The sequence below is a fragment of the Leptinotarsa decemlineata genome, unplaced genomic scaffold (assembly GCF_025532065.1).
Source record: "Leptinotarsa decemlineata unplaced genomic scaffold, Ldec_3_MD MMD2_tig00026282_RagTag_RagTag, whole genome shotgun sequence".
NCBI lineage: Eukaryota > Metazoa > Arthropoda > Insecta > Coleoptera > Chrysomelidae > Leptinotarsa > Leptinotarsa decemlineata.
Window position 1 is genome coordinate 20,137,250 of NW_027412668.1, and position 27,322 is coordinate 20,164,571.

At 34.5% G+C, this 27,322-nt stretch overlaps 2 protein-coding genes across 5 annotated transcripts; both read left to right on the top strand.

Annotated features, from left to right (window-relative positions):
* Window positions 1-14,998: 14,998 nt before the first annotated feature.
* LOC111502942 (facilitated trehalose transporter Tret1) lies at window positions 14,999-20,820 on the top strand. 2 transcript variants are annotated; one of them, XM_023157127.2, is made up of 2 exons: window positions 14,999-15,148; window positions 19,208-20,812. In XM_023157127.2, the coding sequence occupies exons 1-2, from the start codon at window positions 15,088-15,090 to the stop codon at window positions 20,566-20,568; spliced, it is 1,422 nt and encodes a 473-aa protein (XP_023012895.2). In that variant the 5' UTR covers window positions 14,999-15,087; the 3' UTR covers window positions 20,569-20,812. The 2 variants fall into 2 exon arrangements, with proteins under 2 accessions (XP_023012895.2, XP_074036104.1); XM_074180003.1 differs by lacking the exon at window positions 14,999-15,148 and adding an exon at window positions 16,328-16,427 and having other exon boundaries at window positions 19,208-20,820.
* A 3,166-nt stretch (window positions 20,821-23,986) lies between these two features.
* On the top strand, window positions 23,987-26,805 carry LOC141484726 (uncharacterized). 3 transcript variants are annotated; one of them, XM_074180004.1, is made up of 2 exons: window positions 23,987-24,171; window positions 24,438-26,805. In XM_074180004.1, exons 1-2 carry the CDS (start codon window positions 24,085-24,087, stop codon window positions 26,430-26,432), a joined length of 2,082 nt encoding a protein of 693 aa, XP_074036105.1. In that variant the 5' UTR covers window positions 23,987-24,084; the 3' UTR covers window positions 26,433-26,805. The 3 variants fall into 3 exon arrangements, with proteins under 3 accessions (XP_074036105.1, XP_074036107.1, XP_074036106.1); XM_074180006.1 differs by lacking the exon at window positions 23,987-24,171 and adding an exon at window positions 24,238-24,396; XM_074180005.1 differs by lacking the exon at window positions 23,987-24,171 and adding an exon at window positions 24,250-24,372.
* The last annotated feature ends 517 nt before the right edge of the window (window positions 26,806-27,322 follow it).

The following is a 27,322-nucleotide window of genomic DNA, read 5'->3' on the forward strand; positions in this document are numbered from 1 at the left end:
TATTTTCATTTAGACGACATGACTTTCCATGCAATAGAAAAACAACATCTGATTTTATTTGGAAAAGACAATATACATCTCACTGAAATTAGGGAAGTAATTTGAAGTACAGAAATATTTTCTCATTGCAAGAAAAACCGAACTTGGATGATAGTAACCCCTTTTCCTTTCACATTAACGATTGTAAAATATGTGACGACCCAGACGTGTGTCAGCACCAGATTTGAAGTTGAGGCATCCATTTGGGAAAACAAATGCAAAAATATGGTGACTTCGCAAAAGTATATCCTGCTCTGAAAAGTTTTTTTATGACGAAAAGGGGATAAAATCGAAAGACTTTCAGTACTACTTTCTCCTCCAACGTGTTACCAAGTCGCCAAGAATGAAAGTGCTAAGGAAATATTATGTGACTTCAACTGTACCTACCAATTTGGTTGAAGAGGCATTGCAAATATTTTTGAGTTTACATGAATTTGAAACCTTGGTGGATTCGAGTTAGTCGACTGGATATACAATTTGAGAAAAGTTATGAACAACTGTCGTCAGATGATTCTGCTTTTAAGAATGTTTGTATGAAAAAAAAATTGAATCATGCAAAAAGTACTAGGTCTTTCTCAAAATTCTGATTTGAACATTTCAAAAATGACAGATTCTGAAGATATTAATATTAATTTTCCATCACAATAAAGAAGAAATCTTATACAAGACATTTGGCGATGATCTGGAATCGGTTATGATGGTAGCTTAGATGAAGACTTCCACGATTTCCATTCGGCATAACGGCCATTATAATTCTTTCTTCCGTTTCTAATTTCCATCTCTTCTCAAATTATTTTTCCTTTCCTCTGTTTTTTTAATTTATTATTCTTGTGATTATTTCAGCAATACTTCTTGGCCTTCTCACTTTTTTTGTTCTTCATTTTTCCTTTTTTTCGATGATGATGTTTCAAAAATGAATAACTCTCAACAAGTTATCGATTATTCGAAAGAAAATACTTTTTCAAGATTGTCTATCGAAAATGCCGGTATATAATAGCTGAAGACACTTCTTATTGACACATTGCAGACATGTTGCAGAACTATTTATGTCACATCATGTATATTATCGATTTTCCTTGATGAAATTCTAGTGACTCGAAAGGAAATAATCATTTAATATATGAATCCAGAGAGAAAAATATTATTTCAGTGTAAGCCATTATCCGTAAAGGAAACATAGTTTTTTTGAGATACATTCTGTTTTTTATTTGTATTCGAAAGAAACACCTGTGGATAATCTACACATACTTCTTGAAGAAATTGCATTTTTCTAAATAAAATTTAGATTTATAGATTTATTAAGAAAACAACGATAAAAATAAAATAAATACAACAATAAAAATTAATTGGCGCTCCGGGGCGACTTCATTGATTCCAGTGGCGCATTTGCTTTTTCAGCTGCAGGAAAACCCGGAAAAACCTGCAGCACCACATCATCTGAAGATCTTGATCTAACAATGTCCTCTCTCTCATAAAACAAAATGTAGGGTGTCTCCAGAGGCTCCAATAAATTCAATGCATCGCCAGAACACTTCGTGACACGACTATCGTCAAACTTAAACCAGTCCGTTTCTTTTTTGACCAAGGCGTAATAATGACCACATTCAACGCCAGAACCACAGTGAACAATGACTGCATGAATATTATAACAGTGGTCTGCTAGGTTGAAATGTTCATCTATTTCGAACCTTCCAAAGAGTTTCTTGCTTCCGTTAGAGGTTGAGTCTTGTTTGAAAATCATCAGTGTTATTATTAGATTGACTGGTGCCTCAGCTATATTTGTTTCCTTATAACAGTCAGTTAGTTTGGCGCATGTTTGATAATACAGTCTATCATCACCTGTTAAAAATTCCATTTTCAGATGATTTAACAATAAGCTTTGCACGAACTGGTAATTAGGCGTATTAGGAAAAGCTAGATGAAGTTCCAGAAACTCACATAAGTTTTCAGTACTTCTTGAACATTTACCACAAAGTAAACAAGTGAGGATTTTTCCAGCAAAAGATTTACAAACACAAGACGAGATGGGTTGTACGGAATCATTCAGTCCAGAGCGGCTGGGAGTATTGATTTTGCTATTGTTTTGCTCACGAAGAGTATTCAACAAGAACCCCAAGAATTCGGAACAATCCTCTTGTTGTCCTAACGAGTATCTAGTGGACTTCAAAGACTCCAGGAAATCGGTTGGAGGGAAAGATGATACCTTTTTACGAAACTGCAGCTGCATGAACAGTTGTTTGAGTTTGATGAATAAGCAGGAAACATTCCCGTTCTCGTTCATCATTAAAACATGGATTATTTGAAAAACTATGGTTGGGAGCCTACCCGGCTTGCTTTGTTGGGAATTTAATATATTGATGATTCGTATATTGGAAACTTATTTTGAAATTCCAATTCATAGTTTTTCAGCAGAAATATTGATACATTTTCATTACAAAGTTGCTCACTCAATAATGATTAGATTATAGACAAATAAATATTCAATTAATAAGATAATAGCGATTTTTAAGTACTGAGTATAGAAACAGATAATTCACGCCTCTGCAATAGTAATCTAATATCCTCTTTCAATAAAACCAGGTTGAGAAGGAAGAAGAAATTATGAAAAAGGTATATTGAGTTCAATATACGTTATATTGAACAATTTCATGCGTTTCTTGTCTTTGTTTAGAGTTGAAAATTATTGTATCCGGGGATATAATTTTCAACAGGAATTATTCTAAATCATTCGAATCAATAAAATACATGACAAAAGTGTCATTATAAGTGAAAATAAATGGTGATGTAGATAAGATCTTCAAGAAGTGAATGCTTGGGCAATGGTTACAAAAAATCGAATTATTGTTCCATACACGATTTTGAGGAAATCTTAAATGGTCGAGGGTACCTTCAATTTCTACAGGATTGTGTTATGAGGCACCAGTAAGATGGTGCACTACCACATTCTGCATCTAATGTCAGGGAGTATCTTGAACAAGTCTTTGCTCATAGATGGATAGAGGGCGTGGTTTTGATTAATGGCTCCAATTTTTTTCCTCTGTGTTATCATCCGATGAATGTGTACAAAACTAGACTAAACAATATCGATTATTACGTTCGAAAGAAATATAAAAATTTCAAAAGAAACTGTCAGTAATGCCTATCTATCTAATATAGTATATATGTGGTAATTTATGTATGTATCTATGTATGTTTGAGGCTCTTTTACACCTATGCGATTGAAATGATGTAGATAAAATAACTTAACATAAATGTATACAGGGTATACATCAGAATGACATATAGACTTCAATTCACAAAGGTTTCGTGTAATTTCGGACATAATATAAAATAAGTATTAGGTAATTCGGAAAAATTCTTGCTCCCTGAGAGCTATCTTGGCGTGCGCTGCCTATAACGTTGGAGTTACATGCAGATAATGTACCGAGAGATTCTTGATGTTAAAAATTTTAAAAACAATTGTTGTTTTAATTGTTCAAAATAGATAAACTCTGTCTTTCACACTAAGTAACTTGGACGAATCGTTTAAAAGTTATCACGATAAAAATAACTTGACGCAACGCAGTAAGCCATTGCGCGTCGCGTTTACTGTAAGACGACGGGGGACGATGCGCAGGGGTAGACGGGTGTTCTAAGAAATGAAGCGACATCGCCGAGAACGCGACTCGAACGCGGGCAGACGCGTGAGGATGGACGTCGTTGACGGTTGTGTTAGTTTTGCGAATTTCTTTACAGGTAACCTAATTCGATTCTCGAAGCTATTCATCACTTATTGGCATATTTTTTCAGTTACTGTATTTTAATGCAAAAATATAAATTACTAGCTGTTATTTGCTCTTATATTAACGTACTGTCGAAGCTACTAAACCTATAATCTTGAAATATGCAGGTGGGTTGTTTGTATAGCGTAAATAAGCATCAAAAATTTCGTCAGTTTTGAAGTTATAGAAACCTGAAGTTTTGGGTCGATAAGAAAATATTATAACTATTTCTTTAAAATGGTCTGTCACTAAACTTAAATGTGACAAACCAAATTCTACACGGGCGAAGGCGCGAGTAACAACTAGTCGAGAATATATAGATCAATTTGGATACTGCCTGGACCTGAGAATAATTTACTATCAATTGATTGAATGAAATTGTTTTTTTCAAAATTATCGTAACATTGATTTTTTCAACAGGTTTCTTATGTTGCAAATCAAAACTTCTGACGTGCGCAAATGAATATAATTTTACAGAAACTGTCAACATTCTGCTACTTCAAAAAGTTTTGATGATATCACCAGTACAACTAGATTGTCAAAAGATGTGTAGGTATCTTGAAACGAATTAAGACGTCAGGTGCTTACAAAATAGAGAACATTTTTTGTTTTATATGTTCATTTGTTCGATTGATGATCTATTTATTTTGTGAAAATTCATATTGAACATAGAATAGAGAAATCCACTGTTGTTCTTACATTTATATGGTAATACTTTCAATTTGTGGAAATATTCAAATTTCAAATTCATACACATCTATATTCAGAAATTTGCAGTTCAAATATGGATAAGAGATCTTGTTTTCGAGAATGTAATTCACCTGAAGTTTTCTCTGACTCAAGACTGACTAAAACTATGCGGTGTCTCTTGGAAGTGACGAAATTGATTCTGAAGCTGTTGGTTATAGTAATTGGTTCTTGAGTTTTCCCAAATAAACTTTTTTCTTGACTGAACACCTCATTCAAACCTGAAATTTCGTATGCTTTCAGTGTCACTATTTTTCGGGTTTGAAGGTATTAATACCAATGCGACAATTTTTTGAAATTTTTTCATCAATATTCAATTTCAAATTGTAGAACTAAGATTACTTCGTCCTGACGAAGTCTCTATTCAGAAACGGAAGCTTGGCGATCGTGTAAGGACAGTCTATTTCCGAACACGTAACACACATCATTTTACCTATATAGTAGGGAGCGGATCGAGTAAGGTCGGTCGACTTTCGAACAATCAACAGAAATCGCCAGGAGATGACAAATGAGACTTTGTCGAAACGTCGTGAGATCAATCCTCTTGAGGATAATAGCACAGCACACGGATCAAAACCTGGAAATCAGTTCAGCATATTCCTATACAATGCTCAGACTGCAACAAATTTTATGTCGGCCAAAACAAGACAAAACTGATCCAAAGGTACGACGAGCACAAAAAGGCATACGTAAACCCAATAACATTAGTCAAACATCGCAACATACGTCATAGAAAACAAACATAACTTTCCCCCACCAGAGAACATAAAAATCATTCCATAAGTCAATAGAGGAAACCGTATGGACATCTGGGAAAACTTACAACATTCATAAATTTAAGTCATAACTCACTTATCGAGGAACAAATACAAATTAAAACACAACAAAACCTAACATTTAATATATTACACAATATAAATCACATTCCTAGAAACAGTGAACCTAGAAAAAGTCCAACCCAAGGAATATTACCTGATGTAACCCAAATAAAGGCAAATTCACCTGCAGTACCTGCACTAAAGCGTTCCAACTACATAAAAAAACAAACAAGAAGATAAAACGTTCAGTTTGAGTAGAGCCGAGAAGATGATAGCACAGCCAGCTATCGAAAGCGCTCGCATATAATAAATAGAAATTATAAAGCCTGAAATATACATATATTTCATAGGATATACCATACGTCACGAGCCGTCCATTATTGAGGAAGATATGATAGTACGACTTTTAATGACGAAGGTATATACAACTTAGTGCCTTTTTGCATGCCGCCTCATTTGTTTTTTTGTCAATAAAAATAAATGAGAAGGAATTTGACTTTAATTGTTTCATTGAATGGAACTGACCGATACTTGAGGAGAATTCATATCAAAACTCAATAAGGAGATTCATTTTGATTTCCACCATGAAATGTTTGCAAAAACTCGACAAGTATTCTGCTATACAGTTACTTCCTCAAGGAGAATTTGAATCTTGCTTGAGAAAGCTGGTGTACAGCGAAACACGTGTCGCGGTTTTGAAAACGTTTCATAGTGAAAATCGAAATGAATCTTGTCAGTAAGTTTTGATAGTTCATTATCAATACTTTTCCTACTTATATATTTCTGATTGTTCCTGCATATAAGAATAAAGTCGTTTGAACACGAAGTTTCGCTTCATCATAGAACAAGTATCTATCACCCCCCTCTCTCTTGCATCTATTATAGCAAAAGTAATCGTAGTACAAATGTTTAGCAAATTTTCATCCGGTCTTGAATAAACTACAATATCATTTTATCATTTGTCAAAAATCTTAAATATGGTTAAACGTGGCTACTCCAGTCATGAGTCTGATCTATCAAGCTGGAATTATATGAAGGAGAATCAGATCTTTCATATATTATCCTAAAAATGTTGTTTGCATTTATAGATTCTCGTGAATTGATATAAATCTTGAATTTAAATGTCGTATATTGATTTAGATGCACTGATAAGGATTGAGTGGCGATAAAAAAAAAATAAAAACATAGGTAGGACTTGAAATAACTTTATTTCATACAATTTCTACTAAAATTTCTTGTATCATCAAGTTAAGGCAAAAATTTTCAGAAGAGTTAAAAATTGATGGCAGCATTAAAATAATTATTAGGCAAAAAAATCAAACCTACTAGTACAGTCAAAAATTTCGTATAATTTTTCTAAACATCACTAATATTCATAAATATTGGATTTAGGCTCTACTTATCCTCTACTGAAAGTGCCTAAGAAAATGCATTATTTTTTGTTCACTTCACTTCAAAACTTCCAATTTTGGTATTTGATGAATGAAAAGTAACTTTCAACAAGCTATTACTCAATTTGAATTGAGTCAGAAAACGTCTAAATGCGAAGGTTGATTGTTTGAAAATTCGACACTTTCACCAGTGATTAAATAAAAAATTATTGATTTTCAGAAAAAAAAATATAGACAAAAGATTGCTAAGAATTAGTCAGTCTATTCATTCCTCGATTTCTTTCAATGAAACTTTTTCCAACCCTGAAAAGAAGTGGCATCCATCCCTAGGGGAAAAGCAAGCCCGGTACATGGTTAAATTCGAAGTTGAGGGTAGATAGAAACCAAATCCAAATTTTCGTGCACATTAGTGCTATTTGGTTAAATTATACAGAAAATTTTCACTGAAACTAGACCTTCCATTTAAGAAAGTTAGGAATTGAAGTTAATGGTCGAAATACATTTACTTTTCTATCAATAATCTGATATTTTACCATGAAAATTGGAAAGTTTGATAGTGGTTGGGACTTTTATAATTATCAACCTAAAATGAAATAACTTTGAAACATTGAATAACGAGTGAAATAATCATTTTGTTATATGAGGTTTTTCGCAATAAACCCAAATCAATTATGTGTGATTATGTGTTTATTTTGTGGAAATTCATGATCACTTCAATGAAATGAATAACAACACTTTTGTCTGATTCCCACTAGTTATTTGATTTTTACGACCGATTTCGGGATTTACCCCATTATCAATCTCAATCAATATCAATTATCAGCTGATTAACGAAAAAACAGATTTTAAACAGAGACAGACAGACAGACAGATCAAGTATAAAACCACTTGATAACCACCAAAACCGGTCGTAAAAATAAAATAACTGGTGGAAATCAGACAAAAGTGTTCTTACTCATTTCATCAAACCGAATCAATTATTTTTATTTCATCTCAGCCCAGACTTAAAATCCTTGCGCACAGCACTGCTAATTGAAAACAAGTTTACCCATTTACAAGCGGTCTGTTTGATGCTTCACGATGAATTTTTCACGTAATGCAAGGCATCCATGTAATGGGATAACAATTTCACGAGATAATTTGAAAAAAAATATACATTCATGAAAATTATACCCGAACTTTAGGCCAAAAAAACTTTTTCTATACAGGTGGAGATATATTTAATAATAATTTATATTTTTGAAATGATAATAAATTATTTCCTTTTTTTTCGGAAATGTGAGATTGACCAACCAAATTAACATTCACGGCTATACTTCCCTCCGACAACAGGGAACTTTCGAGTCTGGAGAATGACAGCACGTTACTGGATGGATGAAAATTGGATAATTTCTTTTGAGATGCTACCTGAGTGGCCGATAAATTTGGTTTATTTTTCACACTGAATGAGGCGATCACAGCTCTGTCACAGAGTTGGAATCCTTTTAGCATAAGACCCACATAAAAGTCGCAGAGATCACTTCTCTCCTGCGACAACACAAGGATGAGCCGATGGATGCAGTCTTCCTCAAAAACATTGAATTTTCGGTTTATCAAAGCACCGGACCTGTTCCCTCGATTCGAGTGGGTTGAGGTCGGAATTCGAAAGTTACATCATGGCCGGCCAGAATGGTTTTTTTAATACCTTAGTCGTGTGATTGCTACCGAGGTTCCTGACACCAGGTTCATCTGCCGTGAGGCGCTTGCGACCCCAATGCACCCACTGTCGGCATGTTCAACATATGTGGTTTCAGCCTATATACGTCGACAAAACGCGATTGCTATAGTACCATCTCCGGTACTTCATTAGTATTAACGAGACATTGGTATTGTCTTACGTTTGCAAACATCATTGACTTTCTGCAAATTAATCATCCCAGTTTCCGAAATTTCCATATTCGGTGACTTAAATGTCCACAATATCGGATGGCTCAAATTTTCAAATATCAACGATGAATAAGGTGGTGAAGCTGAGGCTTTTGCAATGAGCAGCAGACTTACTCAGATCATAAATGAGCCAACCAGGATTCCTGACTGTGCTAGTCTTCTGGATCTATACCTAACAAACCGATCCAGAAATTCACATAGTCACCATAAGCTCTCTATTGAGATCTTCTGATCACAAACTCATTTCGGTGTTGAGTGGATTACCGGTATATGTTGGGGAACAATCTTTGACGCGCAAGGTTTGGAATTACAGATCTGCTGAGTGTGAGGATCTTCAAGACCATTACCGAAATTTCCACCGGCTATTCGGCGGTTATTCTATCATCTATGTATGCATATATTCCTTTTTCAATGAAACGGCAAACGTTGGTTCAAAAAATATTGCGAGCAAGCTGTCGCCTCCAATAATTTCGCCCACCGGCAGTGGCGTAAAAATTTCGGTGTCGAAAACAGACCTAGGTTTGTTAATGCTCGCAACAGCTGCAAACTTGGAATAAATAGAAGCAAAAAACTTCACAACCAGATAATTATGGATAAACTGCTTGCCAATCCCAACTGGTGGATGGTTCAATCACAACAACAGGCATAGAAAAGGCAAATCTACTAGCTTAATAATTTGCGTCTCACTCCAATCCTTTCTGGGAAAGACACCATCCACTATTCCTAAAATCTTCCAAATAACTATATATCATTCGTTTTGCTATCACAGAAAGCCGTGAACCACCATATCCTTGAATATTTGAAAGACTTCAACATTTCGAGCGATCATCAATATGGCTTTCGGGAACAAAGATCAACAGGTGACCTTCTATTGTATGTCACCCATATTTGAAAAACACAATCGAGAAACATAGGGAGTTTAGAGCTGCTGCGCTTGATATTTCGGAGGCCTTTGACCGTGAGTGGCATGAAGGTTTGCTCGTCAAACTTCGATGCCATTCTTGTTAGATCATTTTTGTGTATGTCTCTCCAGCTTCCTGAAAAGAAGTTTTCTGCAAGTGGCAGTCGATAGGTATCTCTTGAATATTTTTGGTATCAATGCTGGTGTTCTCCTCCCATTATTGTATATCAACGACTTTTTAGAAAAAAACCAAGAATCCAATATATTGTTTTGCTGACGACAGCACACTTGTCTCGTCACTCCATTCGGATTCCAGGACATTTGATGCGGATGCACATTTTCACAGACAGCAGGAGGTTACATGAAAGTAACCAGTGACTACTTTCAATTCAATGCTACGAAAACCCAGGCAACGGTTTTCTCCAAAAAGATACATGTCTCCGAACTGGATATATAAAGTCAGGTCAGACAACTTCGTTTTCTGCTTCGATAAGTATGATAGGTGTTGAAATGGACACCAATATGTCTTGGCACCATCATGTCGCTGGAATTCCAAACGCTGCTTCTAAAAAGCTTGGAACACTGTTCCGAACCAAAATACTGTACAAATTTAAGCAACTTTTGATACTTTATGAAGCTCAAATCAGACCTTCTTTGGAGTATTGTTCTCTTTTTTACAGTTACAGATACTTTCACGGGAGGTGTTCCAGTGATTTGGCAATTTGATTCCACCAAGAGTGGTACATGTCAGAAATGAGCGACGGTCTGTGGCTGCTTTTCGTTTTCAGGTTCAACTCAGTACACCTCGAAGTTTACTGTTCAAGAACTCTTAAATTTGGAGAACTGCGTTCATGTGGAGTACACTTCCTGTGAACAATTTTCCAGCGTGAATCGCTACTTTCCCACAAGCACCGCTCTTAGAGTGCCTCAATGATTTTTCTGTAGTGCTTTCGTTTAGTATTTGAAAAATTTTGAATTTCAAAATCATGTAATATCAATAACATCAAATGGAAAGCTGGATCGGATAATTTCCAAAATATTATATTTGACTTTTTTGTTCACAAGAAGAGATCTCAAAAGTTTATTTCAAATTTCTTTTTCATCACAGCAATGTTTTGGGATCTTGATATTTTTATTATCTACGTTTCTGAAATCATTTCTCCCAGTCTTGCACAATAATGTATACCTCACTCCTATTTCTAATGAACAAAATTGATGAACTGGTCTTCATTAAAAAATATCAACAAAGGATATTCAAAACCTACATAGTTTCAATTACTCAAAGTACCATTTGCAAAATTATAATTTTTTGACGATGTTTGCTAAAAATAGGTTTCTATCTATTTCATTACATGAAAAAAATTGGATGCACTGAGTACCCTACCTCAAGAACCTGTAAACTCATTGTACTATTTTTTTTTCAAAATATTAACACATTATTTTGGATGATGATCAAAAAGAAGCTGACCTTGCAAATTCTTCATATGAAATGAATTTCACGTACAAGAACTAATTCTCATGTTTCACTGTATTCCAAAAGTGATATTTAAACATGTTAATCCAATTTACGATGATATGTCCTTGGGAGAAATGGTCGAGCTCATCGAAATCAACAATTCTTTTCTACTTACAATTATGTCTCATTGGGTAATTTTTTTGTAATATTTATCCACCATTTCTTTGATTCATCTACAGTTAAGAAAGCCTTGCTTTTTTTAACTTTAAATTTCAGCTAAAAACAGAAAAGTTCGGATCCCACTCCTGAGGTGTTAGATGTTGACGTTGGACATAGTAGCCTGTTAGATTTACTAGAAAAAATTTACAACTGCATAAGAATTATCACAAAAGGTAGAAAAAATCCTGCGTATTACGAAAAAAATTAATGAAAGTTGAACCAAGGGATGAGGGATGAAATAGGATAAATTTCAAGAATGAAAAAAGGTTTTCCATAATTTTTACTTCAATTAAGGATTGTTAAACTTTTCTACTACTACATAACTTTGAATTTTTCGAGTAAATACAATGTAAATACAATTATTTTTCATAAATCCCGACAAATATAATGTAACCGCTAACTCACCTTCTTACTTGGGGCTAAACCTTTATAACAAACTGCTCGACTTATTGAAAACTACCGACAGAATTCAGGTTTTCAAAACCATCCTTGAAAGGTTTTTATTAGAACATAATTTTTATACCATAGATGAATTTCTCAATCTTCCTTAATTTTATTTATCTATCACATTAATTTAATGAAGCTGGAGTTGAATGAAGATGATGTTTTGTATGCATATGACAATCTTTCATGTATGTTTGGTTTAATTTTACTGTAAGTATTATTTTATGTATATGTACAAATGCTATTTGACCTATACTATAACTTTTTAAGTTCTACAGGATGATTAAAGTGATTTGATTTTATCTTTTTTCTGGTAAGTTGAGCTGAATGACTATTACCCACAACATGAGGTAAGTGATCTGCTCAATATGTACCTTGGGCAGACGCAGTGAGCCAAGAATGACAGCCTTCTGCATTTGTCCGACCAATATTTCCGCCTTAGTACGGCAAGGTGGCAAGATGTAGGGATCCGGGAGTAGAGAGGACATCATTCCACCAAGGACTCCAATAATCAAAACCACTATCTCAACTGAATGATTTGGATCGAATTTGCGGAGTTCGAAAAGAAAATATCGATATTCAATCCGTTTTTCCTTATCTTTTCGGGCGATATTTGTCTCGTCGGGAGCTGGAATTTCCACGACAAATTTGTTTTGCTCTGATGGTCGAGAAGAAAAACTAGATCAGGTGGTTAAATCACTTTTAGGGTCGGATTATGTCGATGGATAGCTGAAACTTCATATACTGGACAAGCTAAAAGCAAGGTATTTTCATCATTATTACTGTTATCATAATTTTTTTTCAAATCTAAGTTTTCGAGGGTTAGTCTCTATTTCCCCAAAGCCCTATACATTCAGTAGGGCGTACCAACGTAATCAGATAACAACCACTCCCCACACAGTGAAGTAGGTGATTATTGGGTCCGAGAATCTTGTGCTCTGAGTAAGCACAGTGAGAAAGAATGACAGCCTTCTGCGTTTGTTCGTCTAAGATTTCGTTATCAATATCATATTTTTTTTTATTATTGATATAATTATTTATTTTGTATTTAAACGAATGAAAATATTCGAGGTTACACTTCATTTTTATGTTAAATCTGAAAAATACTACATTTTCAGCCTAAATTACCGATGTTCAGTACATGGGTATAGAAATAATTTTTTCATTGAACATTGTTCAAGCATTTCAACTGAAAATTTTTATCAAATTAAAAAATCACACAGTAGTGATAGTTTCTTGCACCATTAAAGTAGATATTTCTATAAAAAAATGTCATTGATAATATTAAAAGGAACTGTTATGAGAACAACAAAAATATCAAATAGCATATAAAAAAAATTGGTTTCTATCGAGAAAAAAATGGAAAAAACTGGTTTTTCCAAATTTTCTAGAGAAAAGGTAATAGATATCTTCTACAATTTTTGTTCCCAATTTTCTTCAATAGAAGTTCTTATTTCAATGGAAACTTAAATTCATGGTTTGCGGCAAATAAGTTAATCATGAATGTTGATAAAACTGTTCTGATCCGTTTCCATAACAGACAGAAATATTATACACCAATCAGTTTCAAGATTAATGAGAGGGGAGATTCTGTAACGACAGGCACCGAAAGTACCAAATTCCTGGGACTTCATATCGACCACTGTTTAGGCTGGCATAATCATTGTGAATTTTTAATGAAGAAGTTGAATTCGATAACATTTCAGCTCGGAAATTTGAGACAAGTGTTAAATATTAGTCAGTTGCTGACGCTGTATTATGCTCAAGTTGAATCCAGACTCAGATATGGCCTATGTTTCTGGGGATTATCGTCACGTTGGAATGAGGTATTCCTAGTGCAAAAAAGAATACTGAGAACCATAACAGGATTGTCAACTAGGGATTTCTGCAAAAATGTGTTCGTTAATTTTAATATTCTAACATTGGCTTGTTTGTTTATATTTGAACTGTGTTTACATGTTTTTAAAAATGACAATTAAATCTTTCTGATGAATAGATGTATCCGCAATGTGAATACTCGTCAAAATAATAATTTGTTTGTACCATATGCCAGAACAAAGCTGGCTTATAACTCACTAAATCTGATAGCTCCCCGAATATTCAACCATTTGCCAATGAATAAAAGGGAGAGCAGGTCTCAAGCCGAATTCGAATATCGCTTAAAATATTTTTTATGTTCTCATAGTTTTTATACTATTGAAGAGTACATGTCCCATTAGTTTGTAAGTAGTACCTAAAATTTTATCACTGACCTACACAATGTATATTTGTCAACAGGAAAAAATAAATAAATAAATAAATAAAATAAAAAATAATGAAAAACCACTTTACGTTCCTGAAATTCATCCAATTTCATCTCCGGAACTACGGATTCATTTTTGTCGTGGAGCAAACCGCGGACACGTGTTTCTGAAACTATTTTTATCCTTCATTACTATTTCAATGTATTTTTTTCCCTTCTCTATGCATAAAATGATATTCTGTCAGTGTTCTACAACCTAACACTTGCAAATTATCATTTCACGATATTTGTAGTAGTAGTAACAATATATATAATATATATATATATATATATATATATATATATATATATATATATATATGTATATATATATATATATATATATATATATATATATATATATATATATATATATATATATATATATATATATATTATGTCCTTTTTATATTACAGCCCTCGATAAAGCTAATAAACATTAGCGAAAGCTCGGGCAGCTAAAAAGAGTAAATATTTATTCTAATCAGACCGAATCCCCGAAAAACTACTATTCTATATATATATATATATATATATATATATATATATATATATATATATATATATTTATTATGTCCTTTTTATATTACAGCCCTCGATAAAGCTAATAAACATTAGCGAAAGCTCGGGCAGCTAAAAAGAGTAAATATTTATTCTAATCAGACCGAATCCCCGAAAAACTACTATTCTATATATATATATATATATATATATATATATATATATATATATATATATATATATATATATATATATATATATATATATATATATATATATATATATATATATATATATATATATATATTAAATTTGATCATTTGGAAAGACATAATTTTCAATTGTCGATCAGTTTTACGACTGTGTATAAAACTAACCTGTCTCAACTGTGCAATTTGTTGACTCATCAATTATATCCCCAAGACAAACGATCTTCAAATGTAAATCTTTTATCTATCGTTTTATTGTTTTCGATATCAATCTCGTCAAGTGTTTTAACTGCAAAAATTATTGTCGGCATACTTATGGAATCACATAAAAGGAGATGACATTGGTTTATTCAACTTGTTTTGTATTTTTTTATGCCAAAAAACCGAACGGAAAATGTTTTTCAGAACCAGTGTTTTCGGAAAGAGGATTCTACAATATATTGCTGCAATCACAGGTCAGTCTAGAGTTATTATTTTCCGAATGAATTGTGAAGTTGATTGCATAGGGAAAAATATAATGGATAATTGGCATAGTTTTTTTAGGAATTATACTCCGAGTTAAATGTCGAAATCCAACAAAATTATTAGCTCAAAGTCGAAGCTAAATGAAATTCCAAATTTCAAGTCGAAATTTGTTAAAAATCTCGAGATTGGAGTCGGATTTCAATAAAATTATCATCATTTAATTTTGACTCCAACTCCAAAATAAATATTGTTGAATTGCCTGATTATTTCTACGCCTTCGTAGTTGTTATTCAACTTCTACTTATTCAATCATAAACTGGAATGATACATCAGTTGTGAATTTCCGAAATGATGTCTATTTGAGTTCTATTTATATGTATAACGCTTCAGTTTCAAATGGGATATTATTTAGTATGAAACCAATTAATAGAGCTTTATGAAATATATTTGTATTGAATCGAAAATTATTTACAGAATTACAGAAATTCAAAGACATAAAATGTATAATGAGAGTGGTTTCTCTTGTCATATATATTAATATTTTTGATAATAATAATAATAATAAATCGTCTTCATTCATCTTTCAACACACATGTGAAGAGATAACAATAACAGATATTCAATAAAGATGAAGTGGCGAAGTATCACCCGTGGGTGTTTTTTAACTTAACCATCGAAATTGAATATTGATTTACAATTTCATTATCTTAGGTATACCTACGAAATATAATTCTATTGATTAGCTCTTGTTTTGCGGAGGCAAAAGCCCAGATTGATCATTATGGATGGTCATATAAATTCAACCCAAAGTATTGAAACAGATCACCAAATTAAATGATCTCATTTGGACGCCATCTACAGAAATTTACAATTATATATTGCCCCCATTTCCAATACTTGTTATTGTAGATCAACTTAGTTCTGCTGCCAAAAATTGGAGTGGCAGAAGTCACTATCAAATCCCCTATCAAAAATTGGAGTACCAGGATTTCACCCAAAAAATAAAATAAATATGAAAATACAGAAGAGTCACGGAAATTTGCGAGTAGGTGGTGCAATCTTCAGTAGGTTCCTCAATAGAAAAGTTCAAGAATTCACTCATTCGAAATAGCAATCAAATACAAGGTTTTATTCTAGAATATTATCTCCAGAAATCATTACTGAAGGAAACAATAATTTTTTCGATGAATTTCAGAGTACTTAGAAGCTACTTATCGACTCCAAAAGTTAAAAGGATACACGACAGGTTGGGTAATGAGCGGAAATCAGGTATACATATAGAATTAATGCTTTTTATGGAAATATCCAAAGAATGAGCAATAAACTAAGTGAATTAGAGTACTTTCTGCATATGAACAAAATATACATATTGTTCCTTACTGAGATTTGGGTATCTGAATCTGAAATAACAAACATTGTCATTCCAAACTTTAAAATTATAGCGTACTATTGTAGATACACGTCTGCTCATGGTGGTGTTTGTGTTTTTGCTTGGTATTTGTTGAAAATTAAGTCAAAAAAAAATAAATGAATTGTGTGTAGACATTTGTGCTGAATTCACGTTGATAGAGCTAGTTAATCAAAGAATATATTTCTTATGTATACAGCGTGACTCACGGTCGATGGTAGGTTAGACGTTTCTGGAAAACGCAAAGCATGATTTCTCTGAAAATTTCACCTCTCACATTTCCTTACCTGTTCTATCGATCTAAAATATTTTCAGCATTGCGGCGTTGCCACTTCTATCAAAAAGTCCTAGCAACTTTATTTTTTTAAATAGAACACCCCGTATATTAATACATTTTTGGCGTAACATGTACGGCCGTAACCGTAGTAATTTCACAAACCGGAAACGATTTGATCTTCACAAACTTCATTTCCAAAAATATGATGACATGTTTTGCTATCACATTAGCTTTTTTGTAGTGAATTACATGTTTTTCACTGCGAAAAAGCTATTGTGACTATTCTCTGAGAACAAGCTATTGTGAAGAAATAAGTTGTGTGTGTACAACTCAAATCCTATCGAATAACTTCAACAAATCAAATCAAACAAATAATTTTTTCTAACATAACAGTTTTGTGTACTTTATGAAGTTGAAAATGATTCTGGTTAGATGATTATTCAGAATAAAAATTGAAATCACCGATAGTGTTGTTCATGTAAATCCCTTTCAAAATTCAATCCTTTACACCTTTTATCGGCTTTGGTTCAAAGGCCAAGTAATGTTACCACCTGTTGCATCGATTCTTACAAAAGGTTTTATTCATAGATGTCGCCCACCGAATCTAAGTATGTCGTTAGGAAAACTAAAAATCCATCTATATCTGTGCATCACTTCTCATATAATAATTACTACTAAATACTGCTGAGAGGAATCTCAGAACTGTTGAACCAGAAAATCAAATTGTTGGTATGATACAATCTACGAGATGAAATGGATAGAAATGACTCATTCGCGTTCAGATTGTCTTGTTACCAGTGCAAAATTAAAAGTGGTTAAATGGAGTGTTACACCATATGTAAAGAAACTGGCCAATAGTTGATGAAAATCTATTATGATATTGAAATAAATCTTTATTGCGAGCACTTTAAAGTTCTGAACATGCCTGAAGGAGTAATTGCATGGCGAAACACGTGTCGCGAGTATAACCTATAATATGAAAATCCCACGTGGTTTTCAAATACATTATAATCATACAATTTCGTTGATGGCTAGCAATAATAGTATCGTCCAAGGTTAATTGACGTAGTGGTGAATTTCACTGGTTCGGACTTCCATTGTCTACTATATAAAATGATTTGAAATCCCTGAAACAAGTAAAAAGTGACGTAGTGGTAGTGCGCCTGACTCCCGATCGAAGATGGTGAATTCGATCCCAACCTTGACCAGATATTTTTCCCGAGATAATTCATCCAGTTGAAATGACTCTGCAACGTAACATGGCTGACGGACTGCGAATAGCTATGATGTTACGTAGGTGGCTTGAAAAGATATTAACCTCAACTGCCCAGAACACGATGCTAATGATCAGAGTAGTCGATGCCGTTGACGACAAAAAATGAATAGGTATCGTCTAACGGTGAAGAGTAGCGATAGTATAATTCTCAGCTCATCATATTTCTCTCATCACCAATTTATTCAAGAATTCGAAATATTGCGTGATATACCCAATGTGGATAGCTGCTTCAACTTGGCATCCAATCGATGTGAACATGTGGACCAATTATACCACTGTGCTCGAGATTTCCTAGCTACAAAGTCTTCTTGCCTCTATAATTTTGAAAATCCTGTAAACTCACATACTTTCCATTTATAATGAAATCAGTTGGATTGCATCCACATAATTAAATGGGAAGAAAAATAGTCAAGCTACAGTTAACTTAAAAAATGACGTTTCTTTACTCACACATATTTTATCCTCTCCATGCACTACTTGTACACTATTCATTTCGTTCTATCCTCGTGATTATTCCATGATCTGGCTTAGTCTAGCGGCTAGCTTTGGGGTGCCAGTACAAGTCAAGACCGGTCAATAAAAAACTTTTCTTCAGTAAACCTTCGAAGAAGTTGCCAATGGCTTTGTTGTCATACAGTTCCGCTTGCATTGGAAAGCGAATCTGATTAAAGATTTCCCATTCACGAAGATCATTACTATCACGCCGTATATCTCACAACATTGCACACCTCGCTTCTGCGACTCATACTCTCGTTCTCATCACCAACCTCACCCTCGCCTCAACTACCGTTTCGCTCCTCCACTCTTCCAGGACATAAATAACAGATCAGAGCTTGTGAGCCCATAGTCGTCGCTTGGGCAGTTTGACATCCAGGTGAAGACCACTGACGAGTCCTGGGGAGTATGTAGTTTGAGACCTTAGTATTGTTATACTTTCTCAAGTCATTTAATTCACCTATATCAAAATTGTCTCCAATAATTTGTTACTTGAATATAATAAAAGGTTGTCTTAGCTATTTCAAATGATGTTGATATTGTTGATCATTAGAAATACTCCTTTTCCTATTGAAAATATTTTATTTTTATAGGAGCGCTGGCATCGATGAGTTCTGGAATCAATGCAAGCTGGACCTCTCCATTCATTTCGTATCTGACTTCCAACTCCTCCACAATTCCAATGACTAGCGATGAAGCTGGATGGTGTGCTATAGCTCCTGCGTTGGGATGTGTAGTGGGACCACCTATGGCAGCCTTACTAGTAGACAGAATCGGCAGAAAGAAGACTGTCCTTGCACTTGCTCCCGTAGTTTTTTTCTCTCAACTTGGTATTGGACTCATAAGAAATGTCTGGATTCTTTCCCTGTTTAGGTTACTAATTGGTGCAGCTGATGGGGCTGGTTTCACTGCTCTACCGATGTACATAGGCGAAATATCCTCACCTGATATAAGGGGTTTTCTATCATCTTTGATCTGTTTGTTCTTCACTTTGGGGGTTTTACTTATCAACACGATCGGGTGTTTCCTCAGCATATTTACTTGCAGTTTAATTTGTGCCGCTATTCCTGCCATACAATTTCTGGGTTTTGTTTTTATGCCAGAATCTCCTTATTACTACATCAAAGTGAAGAAATTCCAAGAAGCAGAACAATCTTTAAAGAAGTTCACAGGACTTGAAAACGTTGAAGAGGAAATGAAGGTACTCTCAGAAGCGGTTCGAGAACAGGAAGAAATGGTGAGGAATTCCAATTTCACCGATCTTTTCGTGGTACCGAGAATTCGAAAAGCTACTTTTATATTCATAATTATAGGCTTGGCTTTGAGGGCGAGCGCAAAGGCTCCACTCCTTTCCTACACAAAAGTAATATTTGATGAGTCGGGAAGCGATATCAGTTCTTCACTTTCTACTATCACTTATTACGTTGTGGAATTTTCAGTCATGACGTTCACAACTTATTTTGTAGTTGATCGGTTCGGTAAAAAAAAATTGTCCATTATTTCCTTAGCTGGATGTGCTATTGCTTTGTTTCTGATTGGCTTGTATTTTTACCTGAAGGACTTTCACAACGATATTATTGGCTCTTTGAATTGGCTTCCTCTCGCGAGTCTAGTATTGTATAGTGTTATGTTCAATATCGGGTTGGCTTTTGCTCAAGTGTGCTATTTGAGTGAACTTTTTCCTACAAATGTCAAAGCCAAAGCTCTCAGCTGTGCGGAAATCTCTACTGTTATAACGAATGCTATAACTGTTAAGTTATTCCAGGTCATGAATGACAAACTTGGTAGCCTATACGGTTCATTTTTTTGTTTCTCAGCACTCAGTATCTCTTTGCTATTTTTTGTTGTAAAATATGTACCAGAGACCAGAGGAATGACTTTGGAAGAAGTTCAATCATATTTGACTGACACTCAGGAAACAGACGATAGGAAAGTGGATGGATCGCCTCATTAGGAAATAGATGATGTGGAAAACGTATCGAAAGATTATATATGAGTTTTGTATTGTATTTGAAGTTTAATAAATTTTATGATGGCGTAAACTTAGGTTCACCCTATCAGTAGTAAGGCATTCAATGAATTGAATGGGAGGTATTTTTTTCATCTCAAAATGTGATTGAAATAAAAACCAATAATAATGATTTTGAAGATTATCTAGCACTAAAACTACCATATTGCCATATCAGTAGCGGTGTGTTCATATGATCTGAGTTCACTAAAGAATTTCTGACCCTGAAAGGTGATCTGAATGAAAAGAAACATTTTTTTAATGAATGGATTCATTGCAGATCGCTGCATTATAAGATATAATAAAAAACATGCAAAAACAATTTTTTTTGAGTGTTTCCGATGGTTTTGACTGGAATATAATTACTTCGCCAATTTTAATTATACACACCAAAAATTTAATTGAATGAAAAACTGCATCATCAAGGTAATTAAAAATACATCCAATTATCTATCATTCTCTTTGATGACTGGTTACCATCGTCGGATTCGATAATTTCTGATTCTGTTGCTGCTGGACCCCATCCAGAAAAGAGTCATCCGCCTGATTGAGGCGGATGACTCCAGCACCCAAAAGGGGGCGATAACGCCCCCTTGTGGGTGCTGGAGGCCCATAGGGGGGCAGTAAACGGCACAGAGAAGATTGGGAGGCGATGAAGCGGTTTAGGGGGCGACGGCTAATTTAAAAATGTTTTTTTTGCTTTTAACACAAACTTTACCGCTCCTTTACGCTTAACGCGCGTTTTGTCGTAACGCCATCTAGGGAAATAGACAGTAACTGAAAGAGAAATGAAAGTTTCTATGTTTTTTATCACTTTTATTTGTAACTAACGTTACTGCAGTTTCGTCCTATACGGACATTTTCAAACTTATACAATAAACGGGAGTTTATTGTATAAGTTTGGGGGGAACTAGAAAATCTCATAAAATAAAAATATACATGAAAATCATACTATTGAATTTAGATTCTGATATTTTGGATAACGTTAATCTTGATATTTACGAATTTTAATCACTTATTCATTAGTTTTTTTCTTTTTGATGGCATTTCTTCATCGTTAGATTCGATAAACCTTTCTTATTCTAGTTGATCTTCGAAATTTTCAAGACCATTACCTTCTTCGTCTTCAATATTATTTCCAGTCTGCATTGGTTCTTCATCCACAATTTTATCTGAATCATTAACTTCCTCGTAGGTTTTTTCCATATTGGATCAATTTTCAGAACCATGAAAATTGGAGAATAAAGTTGTGCATTTTAAACCATCTGTTGGACAGTCACATTTTAAACTGTTTCACAGCTGCAGCAAATAGTTTCAAGCAATACTTCCGGAAATAATTCCTTTTTTGTAAATTTGGGTATAATGCCACGTTGATGTTGCTTCCAGCCCCAATCTGTCAGTACATTACCCAACCAAGTTTGAAGCTGATAATATGCCCTGTAACAATGTTGTTCTGCTGCTCCTTCTGTGAGTGGGAGGTTTGACAAAATGAAAGATGATTTAATTTTTGCCAATTGATATTTTTGAAATCTTAATTGATTCTGTGTTATTTTTTCATTTTTACATTTATAAGTAGATTTCATTAATTGTAATCATCTTTTTTATATTTTCTTTACTCGCATCTTTCTTATAAAAAACATTGGCCAAATTTGACAAATTTTCAGCATCTAATAATGAATTTATGATACTTTTCTTTTCTTTTCCGGCAAATCCAGATGTTGTATCGCAACCGAAAAAACAATGCCGAAATACAATAATATCCTTGGATTCATATTTTAAACTATTTGACGTGAAAAATAGATCCTTTAGTTGAAGTACTTGCTGGTACTGTGGTGACAGTTACTGATTTTTCAATTTCGGGGTACCCATCAAAGACAATATATGGAATAGCTGTATGAAATCTTATGTTTTTCGGGTAATTGAAGTGTAAATTTCAATGAATAGCTTAAAATTGTACATAATTATTAAAAAAAATCGAATTCGAGTTTTTTCGATTTTTTGCATTATCTGAGAACATTTACCATTGTTATGTATATTTTTTACACCATCAGAAAGTAGAGATTTCAACTAACCAAAAGCACACCAACTCTTTGAAAAAAACTGATATTTTGACGCAAGAATTTTCAATTGAAAATAAGGGTGCTTTTTTGATATTAACCATTTAAAACTACTACCAATATTTTCAGAAAAATCTCCAATTTTTTGACATATACATATTTATTCATAAATACTAAAACATCTCTGGGGTTTGAACAGAAAAAAATAATAAACTGAACAATATTTTTTTGAGTTTCGTAAACGCAACATTGGCAACAAGTGCATAAAAAATTTGAAAATATTATTCATGATATTTCTTGAAACAGTTCGAATGTAGTGGAATCCTACATTTATTGCACATGAAAACCGTTGTGCTTTTACATAACCTGCATCGTCTTTTCCAGTTCTCTGAATTTTTTTCTATTATATGACCAACATTACCGAGTCCGACAGAAGATGGTAGAGATGATGTGGAACCACGTCCTCGGATAGATTGTGCCCTACGTTTGTTGGTACTCATGAGGCTTCGTGCAAGTTCGGACCTGAAATCCAGCTGCGAAATAGGCTTATCACTATATACAAGCCGGTGAAGTTTCCAAGCATTCACCACAGAAGAATCTAACATGTTTATAAACAATGGCCACCAACATTTTTTCCCACGAATATTGATTCGATAGTTTGCGATTGCGTTATCATGTAAATCAACGCCTCCCATATATTTGTTATATCTGGCAATCATGTTAGATTGGAGAATCAAAGTTTCGCGTTTCTCCTTTCGATTGTACCTTTTCACAGATACAAGAGGCTGCACAGATTCACAATTGGTTACTACTGTTACCACGGAATTATCATTCCAACGTACTATGCCAATTTCATTCACGTGATCGTAACGGGAATCCATACTACCACGCAGTTTTTTCCTATAGTTTTATTGGTCTCTAATGGGCATTTCAGAATCCTGTTCTCGCGTACAGTTCCAGTTGCAAAATATCCTTCATTTATCAAGTGAACTAGTAGCTTATAACTTGTGAAAAAGTTGTCGAAATAAATCTTATGAGCTGATCTAGTTTTTAGCACTTTCAATAGATCAATAACAACCTCTTCACCAAGACCAATTTCTTTTCTGACTTTTTGAGGATTTCTTCCACCATAAGGTATGAATTGGTATAAATATCCATCACTAGAAGTTAGGCACCACATTTTGAAACCAAAACGTACCGGTTTTCCCTTCAGGAACTTTTTGCCGAATGACAACCAAAATAGGGTACCATTTGTTCATCAATTGACAGATGATGTCTGAAAATACCATATTTCAAGTAGGGTAGACTGGGTACGGTTGTGCCAGGGTACGGTAGTGACAGTCGTAATATTACCGAATCTGTAAAGAATACGCGGGGGCGGGGAGGGGAAAGACGAGCGCCTTGCATGTCAGAACGTGTCGCACAGTATTGCGTCAGCCGGCGCGCGTCGTGTACGTTAGCAGAGGCCCTCCTTGCTTTTTGGGAGTCAAAAGTAAGTATTTTCATTCTATTTAATTTAACGATTGTTGTTATATATGTACAGATAGCGAAATATGTTATTCATATGTTTATTATATATACTTTAGTGATTAAATACCTGTGGTTACTTTATAACATTCTTTATTTAGTATTGCCATAGTTATTGTTATTTTGCGAAAGCGTTCTTTGGGTACGGTTGTGACATTTTTTTTGGGTACGGTTGTGACATTTTTTTTGGGTACGGTTGTGACAAAATTAAAGTGTTTTTTTTTCTTATAGATGCCAAGACAACGCTTGAGGAAGACGGAAAGGGGTCAATCTATGTTAAATCAATATAAGGAAGCTTACGAAGCAGTAAAAAAAGGAACTTCGATAAGAGGTGCTGCAGAAATGCATCAAGTTAATAGAATGTCTTTGTTGCGGTACATTAATAAACGTGATACAGCTGGCGCAGACGAAGATACAAACAACATCAGCATGGGGTATGTTGCACATAATAAAGTTTTCTCTGAAGGGCAAGAACAAGTGCTGTCAAAATATATTACACGCTGTGCTGAAATATATTTTGGTCTCTCCCCAAAAGAAGTGCGAAAGTTAGCTTTTGAGCTTTCAACTAAATATGATCTTAAGCGGCCTGCGACTTGGGTTGAGAATGAGATGGCTGGTGAAGAATGGTTCCGTTCATTTATGAACAGGAATCCCTCGCTCTCTGTTCGTGTAGCTCAAGCTACTAGCCTTTCCAGAGCAACAAGCTTTAATAAAACAAACGTGGAAGCTTTCTATGACAATTTGCAAACTGTTTTGGATAGACACACCTATGAACCGCAAGATATATATAATGTTGACGAAACAGGCGTCACTACCGTCCAAAAGCCCGATAAGGTAGTAGCAAGACGTGGCATAAGGCAAGTGGGAGCTCTTACTTCAGCCGAACGAGGGACATTGGTCACTGTTACATTTGCAGTAAATGCCTTGGGAAATACTATGCCACCTTTCTTTATATTTCCTCGGGTTCGATATCAAGATCATTTTGTTAGAGACGGGCCCATTGGATCGACAGGAACTGCAAATCCTTCAGGCTGGATGCAAGATGCTTCGTTCTTAGTGTTTCTTGAACACTTTAAGAAATTTTCAAATGCTTCACTATCACATAGAGTCTTGCTAGTTCTAGATAATCACTCCTCACATGTCCACATTAACACTTTAGATTTTTGCAAGGAACATGGGATCACTCTGCTTTCGTTTCCACCACACTGCTCCCACAAACTACAGCCTCTGGATAGATCTGTCTTCGGCCCATTAAAAAAAGCTATAAACACTGCTTGCGATGGCTGGATGCGAAGTCACCCTGGAAAAACAATGACCATCTACGATATTCCAGGAGTCTTAAAGACTGCGATGCCTCTAGCTTTGACACAGGCCAATATACAGGCTGGATTTTGCAAAACCGGAATTGTTCCATTCAATCGTAACCTATTTAATGAAATTGATTTTGCGCCATCTTTTGTAACAGACCGACCAAATCCAGATACAAGACAGGACATTCCTACAACATCATCTGCTGAAGTTGACAGGCCAATCATTGCGAGTGGATCCACCGATAACATTGAGTCATCTTTTGCAAATAATAGACGAAATCCTGGCTCTGAAGAAAACGATAGTGCATCTAGCAGAGAAATAACACCTGTACCACGACTATTAGACATTTCGGTACAAGAGAACAATCTTGGGCCTAATGATGAGACACCACCACTTTCACCTTCTATTTTGAACGAATCTTCTAATGGAAATCAAATCAATGATCAGCCATCTACGTCGTCCTCGGCCATACCGCTTGTATTTTGCCCTGATACTGTTCGGCCTTTCCCAAAGGCTTCTCAAAGAAAATTAAGCGGCCGCAGAACCAAAAAATCAACCATATACACAGACACCCCTGAAAAAGAGGCAGTGAGACGGGAATATGAAGAAAAAGAAAGACGATTGAAGGCTAAACAGGTGAAGAAAAATTTCAATGAATCAACAGGGAAAGGAAAAGGAAAAGGAAAGGGAAAGGGAAAGGGGAAAAACAAAGACAACAAACCTAAGAAAACTCCAACACCAATGTCATCTGATGAGGAGGAGTCTTTCTGTCTGGTATGCGTGGGATCATTTTCTGATAGCAGATCTGGCGAGAAATGGATACAATGCCAAGGAAAATGTAAATTATGGTCCCACTTGGAGTGTACAGATGGTAGTCGTCATTATATTTGCCACAACTGTGAGGACTCCGATTAGATGACTACAAAAAATTTGCGTTCCTAATTTAAAATTGAAGATATTATAAAAACATTTCCATGCATCTCTTAGTAAAGTAAGACTAATGTTCCTAATTAAAAAAAACTTTGAATGTGATATAGATTAAAATAATTATATGGTAACTTCTGAAGTGACTGTTAAGTTGTTAAGAATGAAAGATATTTTTCTATTAAATAAGTTGCTTGTGATACTTAGCATTTATAAGAATTACCTAATTGCTATTTTGTTTGTACTGATTATTGACTTTGACTGATTTAAGACTGATTATAGTTTGTACTATGATTATTCGTAATAATAAGTAGTAAATGAAAGTATAACTTCGATATTGCAGATAATAAAAGTTATTGGTGATCATTTTGGTATTATTTAAGCCTGTCACAATCGACCCCATGCACTGTCACAACCGCCCCTGGCATGTGGTCGGTTGTGACATTTTCCCTTTTGTTCTATAACTTGTTCCCATGTGTTATGTATGTCACATAAAAAGAAAATCATAATGTTTTTACTTAGCCAAATGTACGCTTTACAATATAAAATATCTTCCATGTTTCTAACTTTAATCCAAACGAAATTATTAGCTGTCAAATAAAAATTGTCACAACCGTACCCAGTCTACCCTAATTCGCATTCAAAATGTCAACTGGTGGTCGAACTTTGGCGAATTTGTCTTCCTTATCCAGCTGATTGTTGTCGGCAAGGTGAATATCTCGCTTTATATCAAGAAATCTGTTTCGAGACATTGCATCTTTCACAAATTGAACTCCTTTATCTTCATTGGGACGGTTATGATCTCTGGAATATTTGATGGAATTATTTATTATCAACTGCATCACTTCCCCATCAAACATTTGCTTGAAGAAATCTAGTAC

Coding starts and splice junctions, on each gene's coding strand:
- LOC111502942 (XM_074180003.1), top strand. CDS start 16,343: ATGAATTTCAGAGTACTTAGAAGCTACTTATCGACTCCAAAAGTTAAA. Junction 16,428..19,207: donor GGGTAATGAGCGGAAATCAG/GTATACATATAG, acceptor TTATTTTTATAG/GAGCGCTGGCATCGATGAGT.
- LOC141484726 (XM_074180004.1), top strand. CDS start 24,085: ATGTCAGAACGTGTCGCACAGTATTGCGTCAGCCGGCGCGCGTCGTGT. Junction 24,172..24,437: donor TTGCTTTTTGGGAGTCAAAA/GTAAGTATTTTC, acceptor TTTTTCTTATAG/ATGCCAAGACAACGCTTGAG.